This window comes from Tetrao urogallus (genome assembly GCF_951394365.1).
Source record: "Tetrao urogallus genome assembly, chromosome: 17".
Lineage (NCBI taxonomy): Eukaryota > Metazoa > Chordata > Aves > Galliformes > Phasianidae > Tetrao > Tetrao urogallus.
In genome coordinates this window covers 1622213-1641486 of record NC_136830.1, presented here as the reverse complement: position 1 = coordinate 1641486, position 19274 = coordinate 1622213, and the positions used below count along the sequence as shown (strand labels likewise).

At 50.3% G+C, this 19274-nt stretch overlaps 1 protein-coding gene across 1 annotated transcript in view; it reads left to right on the top strand.

Annotated features, from left to right (window-relative positions):
* Positions 1-19274, top strand: part of FBRSL1 (fibrosin like 1) — a gene marked incomplete at both ends in the record, with an annotated part of 418053 nt that overhangs the window by 325670 nt on the left and 73109 nt on the right. Inside the window, one exon of the mRNA XM_079544068.1 lies at positions 8161-8214. Within this exon, the coding sequence (XP_079400194.1) occupies positions 8161-8214 (54 nt within the window). The remainder of the gene's footprint in view (positions 1-8160; positions 8215-19274) is intronic.

The following is a 19274-nucleotide window of genomic DNA, read 5'->3' as shown; positions in this document are numbered from 1 at the left end:
CTTTGCCCCCACTGCTCCAAAGCATCCCCATCAATTCTTAAATGTCAGCAGATCTCCCTTGGAAATTATTTATTGCATCTGCTGTCGTATTTAATGATTTAACAATATACTAATAATCATAACATATTAACTTTGTGTAGCAATACGCCGCTCGATGGCAGGTAATGAGCACATCGCACGGCTCTAGCAGCATACAGATGCTTACTGCCCTTCTCCCAAAGGCTCACAGGTGGTTACTGGAGCTCACGGGGCAACTGCGCTGCTCCCTGTGCTCCCCACATAGGGTGCGGGCTTGCAGCGCTGCGGGGCACAGTGCGGGCCCCACGAGCAGCCCTGCGGCCATCGGTTGACCATTGGTGAAGCCCCCCAGGATCACTGCGATGCTGGTTATGTGCAAAAGAACTGATGGGGAAGAAAGCACACGTGCAGCCCAGACACACTGTGTGCACAGCCTGCTGCTGGGAGTGCCCAGAGGTGATGGTGTGCACACTCACACACGCACTCACACCACACGTGCTGTGCATGCATGCACGCAGTAACTGTGCACGCTGCAACCGCTAACACCAGCACAGGCTGCACAGTGCTGTGGCCCAAGCACAAACTGCACGTGCAGGCTGTGCCCAGGGGTACACAGGCACCTTGCACACACACTCAGACCGCGTGCACTTTTCTTGCACACCTGCAGGCACGCTGACAGCGCACACACCCGCACTGCGCACACACACGATGTGCCCGCACACGCACGCAGCGCGCACACAGAGCACACGCACACACACCGTGCACACGCAGCGCGCACACGCACAGCCCCCACTCGCTCTAGCACCACGTGCACGCACGCACTCGCGGCGCGCTCCCGCGGCCCGGCGCAGCTCGGCGGGGCGGGGCGGTCGGGCGCGCGCTCGCGGTCGGGCGCGCGCGGCGGCTCGCGGCTCGCGGCTGGATTGGTCGCGCCTGGCGGCGGCGGAGCCGGGCGGCCGCGGGGCGGGGGGCGCGGGGCAGTCGCCGCGGAGCGCCCGAGGAGCGGCAGCGCGGAGCGGTCCGCGATTGGAATAATGGCTGCCGCGGCGTGAGGACGCGGGGCCGGAGCAGCGCCGCCCGGGAGCCCCTCGCTGGGGCCGCGCCGTGGCTGTGGTGTATTTTTCTTTTTCTCCTCGTCGGATGCCGGCCGGAGCCGCCTGTGTCGCTTTTGGGCTGTTGTTGTGATTGTGGTGGTTTTTTGTTTTTTGTTTTTTCCTCTTTAACCCTTTTTTTTGGGTGTTTTTTTCTACCGCCCCCCCCCCCCCCCCCCCCCTTCCCCGCCGCGCCCCGCGGCCATGGACCCGTAGCGGCGTCCGAGCGGCGGCTCCGGGGCTGAGCGGCGGGGCGCGAACTTCGGCGGCGAGACGAGAGCAAACGCGAAGGCTGCGATCAGACCCAGAAAGCGAGGACGCGCGGAGGAGCCGAGGAGCGGCGGGGCCGCGGGCAGCCCGGGCCGGGAGCGCTGAGCCCTGCGGCGGCCCCGGGCGGCTCCGCGCTCCCTGCAGCGCCCGGCGGGGCCATGCGGTGAGTGCGGCGGGGCGGCTCGGCCTCTCACTGCCGTGCCTTGATGCTTTTCTGGGTGCGGAGGGGGGGATTTGTCCGTCTCCGCGCGGTGCTGAGGTCCGGCGCGGCTCCGTCCCACAGCCGAGGGTCCCCGGGCGGGGCTTTGCGCTGCGCTGCGGGACTCCTCCCGAGGTCGCCGCTCTCCCCCCGCACCGCGCTTTCCCCCGGGTCGGCCGCGGCCCTCCGAGCGCCCCGCGCCCGTGGGAGCGGCCCCGAGGCTCTGCCCGGCCCGGCTGGAGCGGCTGCGAGTCGCGGAGCTTAGCCCGACGGGCAGCCGGAGCCTCCCGGGCGCGAAGAGCCGCCGTTGGGAAAAGGGCTGCGCGGGTTTTGCCCGTTCTCGGCTCGAGGAGTCTCTCCGCAGAGCGCCGGGCGGGGAGGAGAGGCGGCATCCCGCTGCGAGGTGGAGCGGCCGAGCGCCGCGTCCCGGGGGCTGAGCGCCGAAGTGCGGCTCCCGGGGCGGCGTGGGGAAGGGGCTCAGGGACGGGCGAGGGCACGGGACCGTCTGAACGGCAGCGGCTGCCGCGGCGCTGCAGAACGGAGCGTCTTCCCGGCCGGGAAATGTTGGTGAAGTTGTGCATCCGTCTCTCGAGGCTGCGTGCTGCCCGGGCTGCTGATGCTGGCCCGGCTTTCGGTGACACTCCGGGACCTGAGGGCCTTTTAACCTCGTTTTGTAACGAAGATAATTTCCCGTTATGTAAGGCGCTGCTCCAAGCGGGTGCTCTGGTCCCGTTCTCCCACACCGTGCAGCCGGCAGCTCTCCTGGCGATCCGTTCCTGGAAGAGACCGTGCAGGGCTGCAGTGGAGCTGTGGGCGCTGCCTGCTCGCTCATCACGAGCTCTGCCTGCGGAGGTCCCTGAGCAGGACCCGCCTCAGACGGTTATGGTGGTGCTAAGGGGGATTTTCCCTGCATGCAGACTTACCAGGACGAGCCGCTCGGTGCACATGCACAGCATTAACTTCCACAAGTGGGGACTTGGAATTGCTCTCTGCAGGAATGCCGTCCCTTAGCGACGCAGTGCTGCCTGCCCCACGGCACGGCGCTTCCTGCGGGACCGCTGCTGGCACAACACAGCAGCATTCGGGTTTGCTGGAGCAGCGGCTCATGTGCCTCTTTCCCTCCGTGAGGAAGGTGCATTACACCGAGGGAAGCCCTAAGCCTCGTGCGCCAGAGGGCCGCTCCGTTCTCCCCAGCAGCCGCCTGCCGACAAGCAGAGCAGATCCCCGTGTTGTTCTATGGGACACGCGGCCATTGGCCGGCCGAGGACGGCAGTGCCCAGAGCAGCCCTGGGACCCGTAGGTTAAGAGAGGGATGGCTGTGTCGTGAGTCCCGCTGACAAAACGACAGGCACTGAGCGGCTGTTGGGATTTATTTTGCTCTGATTTTGCACAAACTTCCCATAGAGGTCCAAACGCAGGTTTCTGCTGTTGTTGCTCTTCCAACTCAGAGCTGTTAGGATATTCAACGGCGCGTGTGTTGGCGGAAGCGCTGTGCAAAGGGCTGCATTCAGCATGCTGCTCTCTGCTGCGTGCTGCTTCTGGAGAGCGCAGATGTAGATGTCGTTTTCTGCCTTATGTTTTTCATACATTCTTTTTCTGGCTCCCAGCATCCTTGTGTGGAGTGACCCGTAATCGCTGGTGGTTGTGGTGTCCGGATGGATTTGAATATGAAGCACTAAAGCACTCTTTTTAAAGCAATTAGAGGAGATTCAGTCAAGGAAGATTATTTGTGTCATCAGAATAGGAAATGCAGGCTGGTTAATTTTAATGACTTGGTGAATTTACAAGATCTGAAGCCGGGCAGGTACAAGGGATGCCTTAATGGCATGTTTGGGCAGAGGCTGGCTTTCTGCATCGGAAATGGGGACACTGGGGTTTCTTGCGGTCTTTTTTCCTCCTGAATAAAGATGGAGATTCAGAACCAGGTAAAGAAACACATGGTTTTACCAGAAATTATTTCCTAGGCCGATCAATTAGTAGGAGATGTAATGAGAAATGCACTCCTTGGGGAGAGCAGGGAGGAATTGCCATTACATAATATCCCTTGGGAGAGCTGCTGCGTCGCGTAATGAGGCCGCTGATGGAGCATTTGGGGAAATGCCTATGGATAAGAATTTGTTCTTCAGATTTCCATAAACAAAACATATTTCTGAAAAATAGGCTTGTGAAGGGTAGCACTGCTAGGTAGGAGGTGGTGCTTTGCCTCTGTGTGCACTTCTTTTGTTCTGATAATTGCTGTGTAAGAGATTAAGTAACAGTGCGATTAAAACTTCCCTGGAATAGGAGATGCAAGTCAGTAGTTTCCTTACCTATGTAGTGCCGGGGGTAAAGGGCTGTGTTCTGTTCCAGGCTTCGTTACATTGCTTGTGTTTATCTTCTGAAGATCCTAAGGAAAAGAAAATCTCTGGCCATGGTGGTGTGAGCAGCGATCTGTGGGCAAAACAGCAGCAGTGCGAGGTGCGATGCTGTGGGCTCTGTAAGCTGCAGGGCTGCATGGTGCGCTGGGCCCTCGCTGCTGGGCTGACTTCCAGCAGTGGAGGTGCTTGGCAAAGAGTGCTGCAGCAGATCCTTGCACTTCCAGTAGCTGTTGCCTTCTAGAAGAAAATAATTTCCATGCACTTGCCCTTCCCACTGGAGCACTTGTGTGCTCAGAATACGGAGTGGTACTTCCAGGAGCTGACTGGGAGCTGGCTGCCCCGCATGGCTGGAGGTGTGTGAAAGCAGCGGTGGGAGAAGGCGAGAAATCTTTACACCTCTCTCACAGCTGGGGAACGGCCGAATGGAGCTGCTGATTTAAAATCCGTGCATCTGATGGTGTGTCCTGCTCCTCTCCCCAGGGCCACTGATGGCCCAGCATGGGGACCTGCAGCGAGGAGCTGGCAGTGGAAGCTGCAGGCGCAGGCAGCTCTGCATCTCCAACCGTTTTGGGGAGTTAAGGGTGCAGTGACTGTTGCGAAGCCCAGGCCTCTGTTTCAGCACTTCATTGATAATATTTTGTAGTATGCTGTGTGCCACCGTGTGGCTGCTGAGCCGCAGTGCAGTTATTGAGGTACGGCTCGGTTTCTCCGTACAGACGAGGGTTTGGTGTTTGTTGTTGGTTTGGTGTCAGCTCAGTGCCTGCTCTGGGCTGTGGGATGCTATTGGAGGCTTCCAGTTTGCCCCAGGGTTGGCTTTCCAGTGCAAAATGGTGCTGGGTTGGAGCACGCGAAGGTTGCATAAGGAAACTGCTGACATTTCTGCATCCACGGCAAAATGTCAGAAAAGCTGGAAGCACCTCACTCATACTGGTGGAAGGGCTCGACTGCAAGCAGGGCACTGGGGCAGCGGCTTCCCAGCAGCTTGTGAGCGAGAGGAACAGGGACCTGCCATTGTTGGCTCTTGTAGACTTCGACCAGAATGGTGCTGCTGACGTGGGCGTGGGGAAACAGGTTCCTCAAGGCGTCTGCTTGGCTCAGAGCTGCGTTGGAAGGGCCGGAGATAAACAAAAGGTGTCACTTGAATCCTGTAAAAATAAGCCGTGCTTTGTGGTGGGTGGGAAGCAAGGTGTTAGGGTTTTCATCAGGCACCATGTCTGTGGTGGCTGTTTATGTTGTTACCAAAGATATTTCTAGCTTGCTTATAAAATGAGAATTTAACAAAACATTTTGAATTTGGAAGGTGCTCAGCCTGGCTTGTGTTCTTGCAGAAGAATGTTACGGCTACGTTGCCCCGGAGGTAATCACAGGACTCTTAATCTCTAGTTAAAGCAGGCGGGTGAGTTGTTGCTGTCGTGGCTCTGGGGGGAAGACGTCTGTACACGGATGGATGCCGTAACTGCAGTCGCTGCTGTACCACAGGAAAATCGGGGACGTAATGGCATTAAATCTTTTTTTTTTTTTCTTTCCGTGGAATAATCAAGAGTAAAAAATGTGCACGCTATTAAAATCCGTGCTCCAAAGCTGCGGGGTGTAAGCCACAGCATAGCCTGCCTTCAAAATGGTTGGAAATCCTTCATAAATATCTCTTTAGCACATACCTTGTATCTCCCCGGATGATTGGCTCTCTAGCAAAGCCTTCCGTAGAGGGTGTACTGTAATCCTTTTATGTTACTTCTTCAGTGCAGATTACGCAGCAAGAAATAATTAGGAGATTAATTTTCACCTGTCACTGCCAATAATAGATAACCTTGATACAGTGACAGGGCTAGGAATTTGGGGAATGGAAAAGCATTTAACCCTGTAGGGACTGCTGCAGGGAGCAGGCAGAAAATGGTTGCCAGGACGTGACCTCCCTGCTGGCCGCACGCACCGCCTCGCTGCTCCATCAGGACGCCCCGCAGCCCCGGCTGGTAATTCACACACAGTTCTGTTGCTTTCCATGATTTCAGTTCCCAATCTGAGTGGTATTCCTGGGCTGCTCGGGGAAGGAGCAGGCTAATGAAGATGGCTTCATTAGGCAGCGTGCAATTTCGCCTCTCTGCAACAAATGCAGCTGAAAAAACATCCCAGAAGTAACTGTGCTTCTGGTCTTTGGAGAAAGCACGACGGAGGTGTTTCTGCTCCCTTTCAACATTAATTATGGGCTGGCATAAGGTGTGCCTAAAATGCAGCCTGTGCTCCAGGACAGGGCAGGTAAATGGAAAGGGAGAATGCCGCCCTTCCCCCTTCGCTGCATTTCTTGTTGTTTTTTTTTCTTTTGTGCCAAAGTTTAAATCTACAATCTGTTGAAAACATAATGGGAAACCAGCCTACAGAAAATGCCATTATTCATATCATCCTGAGCTCATTTATTTTATCTGCAGTAGTAATGATAAGACAGGCTGCTTGGCAATGCTGATAAGCTGAGAAATATCTTAGAGCTATTTGTAAAAGTTAAAGCAGATCTTGGTACTGAGAGATAGGGAAACTGATGAGCCTTTGGGCAATCTGCAAAGCTGAAAGCTAATAAAGATTTTAATAGGAAGGCCTCATTAGGATTAGGGAGAAGATCTATTATCTGGGATTTACACAACACAAACGGTGGGGCAACTTTAATTTTTGCTTTTTTATCCATTAAATGCTATTGCTGAACGTGAAGCCCGTGAACTCAGTTGGGATCTCTTTGTGCGTGCAGGCAGCCATCGCCAGCTGTTGGCTGAGCAAAGGGAAGGGCCGATGGTGCAGGAGTGTGTTCAGCGTGCACAGTGAGCTGCTGTGTGCAGGGCCGGCTTGCTCCTTGTCTTCAGGGAACTGGGAGGGAGCTGCTGGCTGCAGTGTGCCTCTGGGAACGGTGTTTCTAATCTTCTGGCCTTGGAGAGAATCTTCAGAAAGAAATGAACCCGTTGGCGTGGTGCTGATCCTCTTGGCAGTGCGCCTGAGGCAGCAGCCTGGATGAACGCCTTGTCTGTCCCCATCTTTAGTGAGGGTCGGTTGGGGTTGCCTTGTGGAATAAGGAGCTGTATTGCAGGAGGGGGGATGGAGCAGCCCCAGGCCACTGGTGCCCTGAGGAACCACCTGGGTGGGTTGGGATCCCTGACTTTGCGCCAGGACTGATGTAGCGTTCTCACCGTTGAGATGGACAGAATGCTCACTTTGTGCGGACCCTTTGTGTACGAGCACCTGCTGTGCAGATTCGGCTTTGTTCTGTGTGCTCAGCCCAGGATGTAAGGTGCATGAAAGCCACTGAATGAGCATTCATTGCTGTGGAGTTTGTAGGCATGTTTAATATTCTTTCTCAGGGGCCATCAGAAGTTTTTCATGCCGTTGAACTGGATTGTAAGGCAGGAGGAGAAGCCATGCTGGAACATTCTTTGGTTTGCTTCTGAGGTACAAGCTGTGCTGTAACCTGGTTCTGCCATCCCACAGTTCAGACCATTCCTACGGGCAGCCAGTGCAATCCAGTGGGACCTGTAGTGAAGACGAAGGGGTTTGTTGGGTGACGGGCTCTGGTTGCGAGGTGCTGCTCTGTGAGTGCAGCAGTTGGAAGCTGGCTGGGGACAGTTGGGTTTCTTTGTGGAGCACCCACGGGTGCAGGAGTCTTGGTGCTCCCCCATTTTCCTGGCACAGATCAGCGTCTCACACAGCCCTAGTTGTAACTGCGCTGCTTCCATAGGAGGGCAATGTTTGGAAAGTTTGCTCTTTTATTTTTAGTTTTCTTTAATATGGTGTAGCAGCTGAAAGCCAGAAGGGAGGGGAAGCGTATTCCAGCCTGTAGGTTGGGATCCTTTGGTTTCTGCTGTTGGTTTCAACCGGTGGTTCCATGGGGCATGCGGTGAGCACTGTTAATAACAGGTTCAGATGCAGAAACTGCATCTTTCATGCACACTGCAAGGTGGCTCAGCACAGCTGCAGCTTGGATCCCCTCCCCAGTGCTGTGGCAACTGGGCAGGGTTGGAGGCAGCTCCCAGTACCTCCTGCTGAGGACCAAATGCAGTTCCCATGTTGGCTTGGTGTCAGCTCATTGCCCCTTGCTCATAACAAATCGCATTTTATGTCAGTGAACCAGCATGGCCTTCTATAGAACTTGCGCTGTTTGCACGTAGCATACTGCTCCAGCAAGGCTGCCATTTGAGAAGTTCCTAATATTTATGTTTGATATGAATGAAACTTTTTGTTTTGTCTGTAGACTTCAACGGAACTGGAGCTGACTCGTATCAGGAGTGCCTTGATAACAAGCAAGGTATGAGATCAAGTCTCTCCAACACGGGCACTTGGGACTGACTTGGCTTGATTCTTGCAGCTGAATTGGTTGCTGTCTCTGTCTCTCTCGCTCACTCTGTCTACCCGTATTTTTTTTTTTATTATTATTTTTTCTTTTGCTGTCTCCGAGCCAATTCACTGTTAACAGTTCCACATCAGCTAACCTGTGAACTCAGGGTCTCATTCTACATTTGTGGTAAGGCTTCTCATTTCTAGCACGCCAAATCCTCTGTTGTTTGGGGAGGAGCTGAGCAGGTTGTCCAAAAGAACCAGCAGCATGTGCACTTGCTTGCAGTTGTCTTTGTCCTTAATTGCACAGCCAAGCAGAAGAGTATTAAAGCTGAGCTAAGGGAAGGCACGTGCTAGGCTGGGTTAGCGTAGTGCCATCCTCCTGTGGTGGGGCTGTGCTCTCGTACCCATTCAGACTTGCCCAGCCTGCTATCTTCTGTGGAAGAGTTGATAAGAGCTGGAAAAGTCTGCTGTGATTTGTGAGGGAGAGGTGATGGTGGGGGAGGAATCTGTTGTCCTTTCACTTTAAGCTTGGAAAGAAGAGTCACATCAGTAGAAATGGGAATGGCGGAGGTATCTCAGGAACAGAACCCAGCAGCAAGGTTTTTGATTCTGTGTTTGGGAAAAGTGTTGGTGCATTATGTTCTCCTCAGATTTCCTCTCTGAGAACTCAGTTGGAAGTGCTGTTCCGCCACCATAACCATGTAGTGTTGGACCTTCTGTTAACTGGGGAAGGCAAGCACCATTCGCTCCAACATTTCAATCATTAAAGGCTACAAGGAGCAAGAAGGAAGACTTAACCTAACCAGGATATAGGCGTCAGTTGCATGCCAGTTCTTGCGCTGCTATTGATCCAGATCCGTGTCAGTAGATAAAATAATTGTTTGCTGAAATTCTGATCCTTGTTACATAATTTTCTAAGGTAATGCCAAGGAACACAAGAAACTCTCAATCTTGTTGCTTTGTCGGGTTTGATTTTCCACCAGTGTCCTCACTATCAGTATCCATCAGTCAGTGTTACGTGTGCTTGGAGTCAAAGCTGCTATGAAATGCACTGCCCTGCTGCTGCTGGGTTTGGGTGGGCTGTGTGGGAAATGGCTGGGGTTGTTGGGGGGGTTCAGATGTGTTGTCTCTTTGGTGACCTTTGCACTCATGTTTTCCCACTGTTTTCTCTCCCAGTTGTGGTAAATACCTAACCATTGCTGAGCTTTCGTTTCAGAAGTCACAGCTGGAATACTGATATGGAAGAACTGTAATCAATAATGGCTTCTTGATTAGATTAAGTTTAGACAAGTTTAAAAGTGATCCAGAGCAATGTAAGTCAGGATGTTCCATAGGAAGATAGATGGCTTGTTCTCAAGGGGAGTCCTTTTTTTCCAGTCAAGGCTTTCTGCTTGGCTGGGATTTCTGTTCCATTTGGCGTTTTGTAGAAAGTGACTGAGTTTCAAGTTTTAAAAAATCTGGTCTATTAATCGTTTGAACCCAGTTGCAGCCCCTTTGATGTGCTTGTTGTTACCCTGGCTTATCTGACAGCTGGCATTAAGTGGTGTTACATCTATTTCTATGACTGTACCAAAGGTTTTTGCTTGGTGTTTTTTTTTTTTTTTTTGTTATTTTCTTTGACATTGCTGCTCATTTCAGTATGAATTGGCCCTGATTTGAGTAATTTACCATGTCCGTGCCACATCATCAGGTTTAAAGCAGAAGCCTGTAAGAAGGCAGGGGTTTTAAAGATAAAAGTGTGAGCTGACTTGTAGTCAGCCTCTTGCTGTCTGACGCACGGTAGTTCTGTGAGCATGCAGCAGGTCTGAATCTGCCATTTGCAACAGTTTGCAGAGTATAAAATACACAGCAAACAGTGGGCCCGTAATTCTGGTTGCTTCCTGTTGAATTCACAACGAAACAGCGCCCGTGGCTGAAAGTAGCAGTGGCTCTTTAAAAATACTAAATCATCAAGCCCTGTGAAATGCAATTGCCACGGCTTCATTTTTATAACGGCGTGCTTGTCTCCTAAAAATTATGCTGTAATGAGGTTTGGTTTATATATTTGCCCTTTTCCTCATTAAAGTGCTCTCCCTCAGAAGAAGCGCTTTGTGTCGTGAAATACTGCGCGGTTAAGATGAAGGCAGGTTTATAAGGATTTAATGTACTTGGGAGCCAAGGTTTTGCAGCTTTATGGTGAGGGTGTCTGAACAAAGGGCTTTATGGTAAGGCTGCGCTGTATTTTAGGCAGGCTCAGGAGGCGTTTGGTGTGAGCACCCCGTGTCAGCAAGGAGGAGTTGGCAGGGACACGGGGTGATCTCAGCTGATAAAAAAGCCTTCGTTTGTAGCTGAATTACTGTGTCTGTTGACTCAAAAAAGACCCAGCATTGAGTTACCTGGTGAGACAGACTCAGAGACTCAATGGGGTATGGCAGAGTGTGCCTGGGACGGCCGGAGGCTCACAACTGGGCAGCACTGAGGCAGAGCTGTGAGCGCTGGCACGTGGCTGTGGTGGTCGGTGAGGTGTGGGGTGTCCGTGGGATCAGGTTTGGGTTTGCAGTAAGTGGCCATAGGCTGGACTTTCCATCTCACCGCCAGTCCCCTGGGCCCCGCAGTCCCAGCGTGTGTCATCTCCTATTAGTCCTGATGCAACCAATGACCTTGTTTGTGTGAAAGCATTAATTAAGCACAACATTAGTGTCTAATTTGACTACTTGGAATTCAGGCAGGCTGTAATCAATCACCTGAGCTCTCTTGATTGTTAATATGCCTGAATAAGATAAAGAGAAGGGATAAAATGCATGCTTGGGCTGAAACGAAGAGCTTGGAAAGCTGCTTGTGGGCCTGCCTACTGCCGTACCCCCAGAGCTGTGGTTGGAAATGGGTTTGGTGCTGGAAGGCAACTGCTGAAATTGCAGTGTGGTAAATGAGACCACCAGGAGCACCAGGTGTGGGGGCACCTCTTAGGAGAAGCTTTGTGGAGGAAGTCCTAATCTCTTCCAATTGTTGGATCCCTTTTGAGCCCCAGCAAGATGGCTTTTGGATGGCAGGGCTGAGGCACGGGCAGGTAAATGGAAATGGCAGACTGGCATGGCTGGATCCTCTGTGTTCAAAACAGTTCTGTCACTGAAGATGCTATTTCCATAAAATGTTTTGAGTTCTAATGTTGATTTCATTGAAGTTACCTTCGAAAACAAATTTCCAAATTTCCTCAGAACCTTTACTTTCAATGTTTGTTTTGGAGCTACTTTAGGAGGCAGAAAAATGAAACTTCTGTTTCAAACAGTTTTTATGTTTTGCAATTGGCTTTTCTTACTGTATGAATAGTTTTTAAAATATTATTTATTATTTGTATTCCAGTCATGCCTATGTTCCCCAGTTCTGGGCTAAGACTCCTTTTGCTGACCGCAGTGCAGGCCAGGGGGGATCAGTTTCTGCCTGAAAACAGCTTCAGTTCAGCGTTTCTGACGGGGGCAGCATTGATTGCCAGTGCCTATTGAAAAAAAAAATAAGAAAGAAAAAAACCTTCTTATTTTACAATATGTTGGCTGCCTTTTTGTTTAAAGAATTATAAATACATCAGCAGATTTTCCACAAAAACACATATGCTTTCTTCCTGATGAGCGTGATGACGCGCTGAGAATCCTTGCAAGAGGCCTTGAATCTCCTTCAAGTAGAGGATAACGCTGAGGTTGAAATTGAAATTTTAAATAACTCTCTTCATTAAAAAAGGTACTGGTGGGGCCTTGTTAGCAGAATTGCCATTTTCCAACTAAATTTTTTTTTTTTCTTTGCCAGCATGGGAACAAAGAAAGAAAGGAGGAGGCAGAATAAAAGCCTCTGTGAGCGTACGTACAGAGGCTGCAGCTCTCTAAACTGGTAATGGTCTCTGGAAAGAGTCCAGGCTGTTGTAAATATGAACTTTTGTCAATATTCCCCAAGCTTCTTTGGACTCTAGGGTGGGCTTTATTAGCTGAAGGTCACACCATTGTGCTGCCTCCCTCTCCTGAGACCTCTGATACCTTCCTGAAAGGACAGCCCATTATCCCCGGGCTTAGCAGCCAGCTTTCTCCTCGGTGGCACTGAGGCTGATAAGCTTAAGAGGCATATTTCATCCCCCCACCGCTGCTTTCAGGAGACAAACAGTGTTTATCGTTCCCGATTAATTCCAGTTGAACAGAAAAATAAAATAGGAGGCATGTGTGTGTGCACGCGTGCGCGCAGGCACGCCGGGCTGGCGGCTCTTCGGCTGCCGCGCCTGATGTGGCTCTGGCCGCGCTCGCGTCGCTGCTGCCTCTTTGTTTTTTCGAGGTGCTGTGTCCAAAGATTGATTGGGTAACGTGAGAGGATCCTGGGCTGCCATCGGCTTGAAGAGAATGGGCTGGAAGGGGGGGATGGGTAGCAGCAGCCCGAGCGTGGAGGTTGGAGTTGATTTGTGACAATTAGGCATTAAGGGCTGCGAGAGCAGGACCACCCGCTGGGAACGGGGCTTTCCATCACTTGGGCAAGATGAATGGCCCAGGCAGAGGGAAGGGCAGGGGTTCTGTGCTCTGCTACCTGCAAGGAATCATAAGCACACACCATGTCTGGCTTCTGTATCTCACAGCTCCGTTCGTCACAGCTAAATCCTGTGGCTGGGAATTGCACGCGAGAAGACTGGAGGAGAGGAACACTAGTTGCTTCTGCTCTTTTGCATTCTCCATTTCTCAGTTTAGGTCTGGCTTGAAATTTGTCCAGCAGTGTCTTGCTGATTTTCTGGTTAGTGATATTTCAGTAGAAATGTCTTCTGTGCATGGTTCAGAGGTTCTTGGAGTCACTTTATTCCTTGTACTGAGAGCTGGAGTATAGAAGGAATAACAATGAATAATGCATGCAATGAGTGGCATATAATCCCTCTCAAGCTGCTAAAGATCTGAAAAATGCCCGAGCAGCCTGTCCTTGGGCTGGAGCCTCGTCCTGTGTGCTCCTGTGTGCTCCTGTGCACTCCCGTGCCACAACCTTGCTGTGCAAGGCGCCTGCCAGCCTGTACACGAGGTTTTCCAATAGCGAAATGGGAATATTGGCACTGCACGTATCCCTGGTTCTTGGGTGAACATGTCATTTATGAGCCCTGTAGGTCTTTTATGAAACACTCTGCATTTGCTTTACTCTTTCTGTACTTGCTGAGGTTGAGGAGTAGGAGGAGACCGGACATAGCTGAGAGGAGCGTGTTGGTTTTGTGACCAGAGGAACTTTTATGAGCCAGGAGTGCAGTGAGCATCAGCACAGGGCTTGTTCCATGCGTGTTGCATTCCCTCTTTGTGTTGCTTGCCCCCGTGGGCCGTGTTTAAACCACGCTCCTGGTACTCAGGTTGCAACTAATTTAATTTCCTTCACTAGAATGGGCAGCGATGGAACGGTATTAAAAATAATTTCACAAAACTATGTTTAGTTCTTGCCAGTGAGGACTATGTTTTGAAGATGGGTTTTGCTCATGCGGCTCCAGTGCTGGTGTAAACTGTAAAAGGCTGTAAAATAATAGGGCTATTGGTCATCTTCAGGAAAAAAAGAATTTCCATAGGGCCTTTTTAACCAGAATAGATCAGAAGCTTCAGCTGACCAAGCACAATCAGAATTTCCATTGCAAAATGCACACAGTAACATGAAATGCGAACGCTGGATCTCTGTTGTTTCTTTAGAGGTGAATTGCAGGAACCTGTGTGAATGGGCAGTGCCTGTTTTGTTTGGTGCGCTGGGTTTCGCTTGTCTTTCTCACAGAAAACGGGATACAGTCCAGTTTTGTATGACTGCCTCATTAAATGTACTGCAGGCTCCTTTTTAAGGGTCAAGTAGATTTGAGGGTGAAAATGGCTTAGAAATCACAGTGAAAGTTTCTGACACAGTGGCTGTGGCTGTTTATCCAGCTTGGTTAACATGGTAGAAAGGTTTTTATTAGTCCAGTGGTGCTCCATAGGCTGCAGCAGTATTCTTACTCACTTGGACCCCAGGTTAGGTGATAAGTGAAACGTTAATATGTGCTTGGCAGAGCATTCTCTTAATTTCCCTTCAAGTGGAGGGGGCAGCAGTGATCTCATCAGACAAGGTGCCTTTGGGCTACTGCCCACCATTAGGTATGTCCTACAAGAGATTTATTTACTCAGTGTGGAAGGATTATTTCCCTTTCGTTCTCTGAGTCTGGCCCGCAGTCGCTGCGAGCAAAAGAGCTTTCCACCTCCTGTATTGCAGGAAGCATTTTAGCTCTTGTTGAAATACGACGCTCCCTTCCTTTATTAGAATTAAGAACCACTTTCTCTCATGGCAAAGTGATAATAAAGACTGAAATTGGATCTGCAACTTAATGAAAAGAATGATTTTTTTTTTTTTTAAAGAGAAATCATGCATGGTAATACGCCCATTGTTCTCATGCTACGTTCTTTGTATTGCTTAACTCCCTGTGAACAAAGAACCCATAACTGGAATTGTAAAAATAATCCAGGCATTTAAGTCAAAACTCCGAAGGCCCTTGGGAATCTCATGCAAAGGTGTGCCTTTGAAATAGTGGTGTGCGATTGTCTGAGCATGTTTGAACATTCTGGCCCTGAGGAAATCCGTAGGTCAGGATTCTGCACTCGCAGCTGTGTGTGTAGTGCTGGCCATAAAGCAGAGCCCACTTTCAGTCTAAGACAGCAGGAGGAGGTTTTCTAGCTGGTTGTGCTTGTGTATTCTAGTTAGGAGAATTGCTCTTGGTTCCCTGTCTTTGTAACTTAACCAGGCGATCTGGAAACAGTCACTTGCTTGAAATTGAGCAGCGAGTGCCTCCTCAAGAGCTCTTGTTAGTGGTCTAGAACTGAAATTGGTTGGGAAAGTGGTTTTAACCTGAAGTTCAGCCCCATTTAAATGAAACCGTTTCGACAAGAGGATGGAAAATTCTATTCCCTGTTGCCATTCAGATTTCTGAGCCCAGCTAGTTTGAAGCACAAGAAGTGTTCTCTGAGCAGTACGGAGGTTGCATTATAAGCTGCAGCAATGTGTGCTTCACCAATTGCAAAACCAGGTGTTGAAGTCAAGTTACTAGGAGAAGAAGGTACTTAACTGAACAGTGAGGTAATGGGTTCAGTGTTGGGGTGCAGATTCAGCTAAATCTGCTGGAGCATAGAAGTTAACTCTTTTTGAGCAGGAGACTGTGCCAGGTGACCTCTCAAAGTCCCTTTTACTTAAATGGCTCCTTGGTTGCCTATGCCTCATGCCTTCCAGAGGATTGGAGCAAACCACCAAATTGCCTGATCATTTTAAATGTAATGCCTTCTTCCTCTGTCGTGTCCCAGCCCAGAGAGAAGAGAGGACAGGCCACAGAGTTGTAGCGAATTCCCCTTTGTGCTGTCTTCCAAATTCATGGTGCACTGGCTAGTGACATCATCTGTTGTTTAAGAACTGCTTTTGGCAACTAATATTGTAAAACCTGGAGTGAGCTCTGTATGTGTTGAGGGAGAGAAGAAAAAGGCATTGTAATCCCAAAAAAACGTGATCCAGGGCATGCACGGGCTCCAAGGAAAATTGGAACACGTGAGTTACCTAATTACAGCTCTCCATCAAGAGAAAAAGGTTAGGAAAATTTATTGCAGAGGAGCCTTTCAGCAGTAATATCCCACAGACTGTTGTCAATCCAAAGACCACAAAGCTCAGTAAACTGTTTTGTAGTGAACTTGTTTGTAACTAATACCAGGAGAGCTGAGATCAAAAAGTGGGCTGCATGCCCCTAGTTACTATCGGTAGTTGGAAGGGGAATTTGGAGAGCTACGTCCTCTGTACAACACAAACATTTACTGAGGCTTCTCTGTTGCTCAGGGAATTGCAGAAATGTTGCAGTGGCTGGAAGGTTGCCTTTAACTTTTCTGTGTGTAGCTGTAATGGAATGTGCAAAAACTTACAAATTCCTGGAAGGTGTCTGGAGAGACCCAACTGTGGTGTCAGCGGGAATGTGCGTTGAAAGCTGCTCAAGAGAGAGGAGTTTTTCAGAATAATTGGCAAAAAGTAACAGTAACAGCTCAGTGTGGACAATTAGAAAATGTTAAAAGTAAATGGTTAATTTTCCCCTACTTTTTCTTGTGCAAACACAGCTTACAGACACTTTAAAAAAAGGCATGGTTGTTCCTCACTGTGGCTGTGTCTTGAGGGCTTCCCTTAATGAGCTGTCTCTTCTGTCCAGTATGGAAAGAAAAACAAAAGAGTTAGAGACCTTCCTTTGTCCCCATGTGATTTTAATCTGATTCATTCATTCTTAATCATCTCGAAGGATTATAAAAACAAAACCTGTTAAATCTTAGTTCTTACTTCTTTTCTTTCTCTCCCAAACATCATTTGTTCTTTTATCGTGTTGCATTTCTTTACCCATGAATCAGCTGCCTTTCTATTATTTTTCTGCATAACAAAAGTTGGGCAGGAAGGGAGGGGGAGAAGGAGCACAGCTTTCTTTGATTCGCTTGACACACAAGTGTTCCTTGGCCTTTCATACCGAGGAGTTGATTCAGCTCTTGAACAAATTGGACCTACTTGTTTGCTGGCCTAGGCCATCTTGTTATCCAGCCAGCTGCGTTTTGATCTTGGAGGGCCGTTTGAAGATTAAATTGAGACATCTTTTGTTAGTATTAAGTGCAGTAATTAAATCAGCTCAGTGTTATTTAAGTGTGGAAAACGTTGCTTCGCTGGCCCATGGGTGCCTGAAGTTGCCATTAGACAGCTGTGTTGCTTCCAGTACTAACGATGGAGAGGTAGGAGAAAAGAGCCAAGAGCTCTCTAAATAATTCCCAGCCCTTTGCGGGTGACGCCAAACCCCCCCTACGCTGTGAAGAGCGAGGTTTGTGAGGAGGAGCAACGGACTGCGGGCGAGGAGGGGCAGCCAGGGCCTGTCCTGAGAGGCGGCAAGATGGCGCCAAGATGGCGGCCCGCAGTGTGCTGCGGCCTTCTGCTGCTGCTCTGCGAGCCCGCGGGCACAAAGGAGCTTGAGCTAGCAGGATAGAAGCAATAAATGAGCAAAGTTGGCCTTTCCCCCTCTTCTGCCGTAGGGGGGGAATCTGCCAGTCAAGTCGAGCATGGCAAGCGTGTTTGTTCCCACAGGGGCCATTGTCATGCAGTGTGCTGGTGAGGGCTGGCCTGGCTGTGGAGCGCTGGCAATGCAGAGATGTGCACTGTGGCTTCGGCCGGGCCGGTGTCAGCCAGAGCTCTGCTGGGGCTCGCGGTGAGAGCAGGCTGCACTGAGCAGCACACAGCTGGCGGGGGAGCAGCGGCCGGAGGTGTGATCGGCACCGGAGCCGTGCAGAGGCGTGGGAGGAGAAGGCGAGATCCTCGGTGGGAGAAGCAGTTCTGCAGAGGTCGAGTGTGTTTTAATGCTGGGTTAAGCTGAGAAGCAGTGTTGGTTCATTGCTACTGGCAGTGCTGATCACTTGAGCGTTTCCTTGTTCTTTCATAGCGTGCCCTCGAGAAATCCCATCATAGCTCCTGCATGCAGCTGAATGCAGCGCGCTGTGCTCACAGCCGTGGGCAGCCCTTCCTGCTCCAAGGAGCGGCAGCAGGTTGCCCATGGCACATTTCGGCCAGAGCTGTGCCTGTGCTGCCCCGTGCTATCTGCTCAGCCTGTGCTCCCGGCTCCATCCCCGGCAATCACCCAGCAACATCTATTTGCATTGCTTTGTGCGCTCCTGTGTTTTATAAGGGGGGTTGTGTTTGCACTTCGCCAGTGTTTTTTAGCTGTGGCAAGGGCAGGAGTATGGCAGATGGGTGGGGATGGGAGAATCGAGAACATGATGAATCTGTTTTTCTTACCTTGTTTAAAATTGCCTGTTAAAATTCAGCAGCCGCACCTCCGATCAGCCTAATGGTGTCTGCCATGTTGCGAATACACAGTCATTAGTTGGTCCAATTCATGCATGCTGAGGTAGGAGGGTGATGTGAATGCAAAGGAGATGGAGAGAATAGGAGCTGGGGGGCGGAGGAAGGAGGGGGAGAAGCTTGGTAATACAGTGACAATGAAACATACGGTAGTCACACTGGAAAACTTTCTCCTTCATTAGCAGGGATCTGTTGAGTTTCTGCTCACATTAGGGTAATTAACACAAGTACAGATTGTTGAACATCTGTGCAGTTTAACTATATGGCCGGTTCCCAGGCTTTAAACAGGGCTGTGAGGAGCCAAATGCAAAGCAGTTTGAAAAGCCCACACACTATTCATTTTACTGAAATTAGCATTTCTGGATGAAAGCTGATGTTGCACGTCGGCTATAAATTTTCTCTGGCCCACTGCCAGAGTGGCTAATGATCTGAGGTTAGTGTTTGTTAATAATTTTTAAAAATTTGTTACTTTTAATATTCTAGTGGGGAAGTTTCTGTTTTGCTCTGCTTTTTTCTTGAAGACAAGACAAAGCACATGGCTGTGTTGTATCTCATGTGCTTCTGGTCCTTTTTTCCAGTGAAAACTCAGGAAGCTGTCGCTGGTTGTGCCCACACCGGGGATGGTTGGCCTTGTGGAACCACCAAGGCTTTTCTGTATTTTTGACCGGACCACGGTTGTAATTTCTGAGCCCTGTAAACGCCCAGGAGGCTCCGCTGGCGGTGCTGTGCAGATGAGCTGTGTGAATATGAGTGGGGTTTTGTCTGACCTGCGGCAGCTGCGTGCTGTTACCGGGACGTGGAAGTGCGGTGGGATTCATAGGAAGCCGTGTGCTGCAGGGTCTGTGTGCTGTGCCTGTGCCCGCTGGGTGCCCCCAGCCCCTGCCCACATGGCCCTTCAGGCTGTGCCCCAAGTCCACAGTGAGTTTTTGCATCCCTTCCTCCTGCATGGACAGGGACAGGCCCGTTTTGTCTTTAGCGGACAGTGTGTGAAGTGTTCTTGATGTGTTTCCTGGCGCTGGTGATTTGTGGTTATGGTTGTGGTTTCTCTGTGTTTCACTTCACACCTTGAAATGTTCCCTGGGAAGTTCAGACCTGTGACTCTGACATGTGACCATTCACTGTTTTCTTGATCTGATTCCCCTTTTGACTTTTTTTCTGACTATCTTTTGGCGCCCTGCAGTGTCC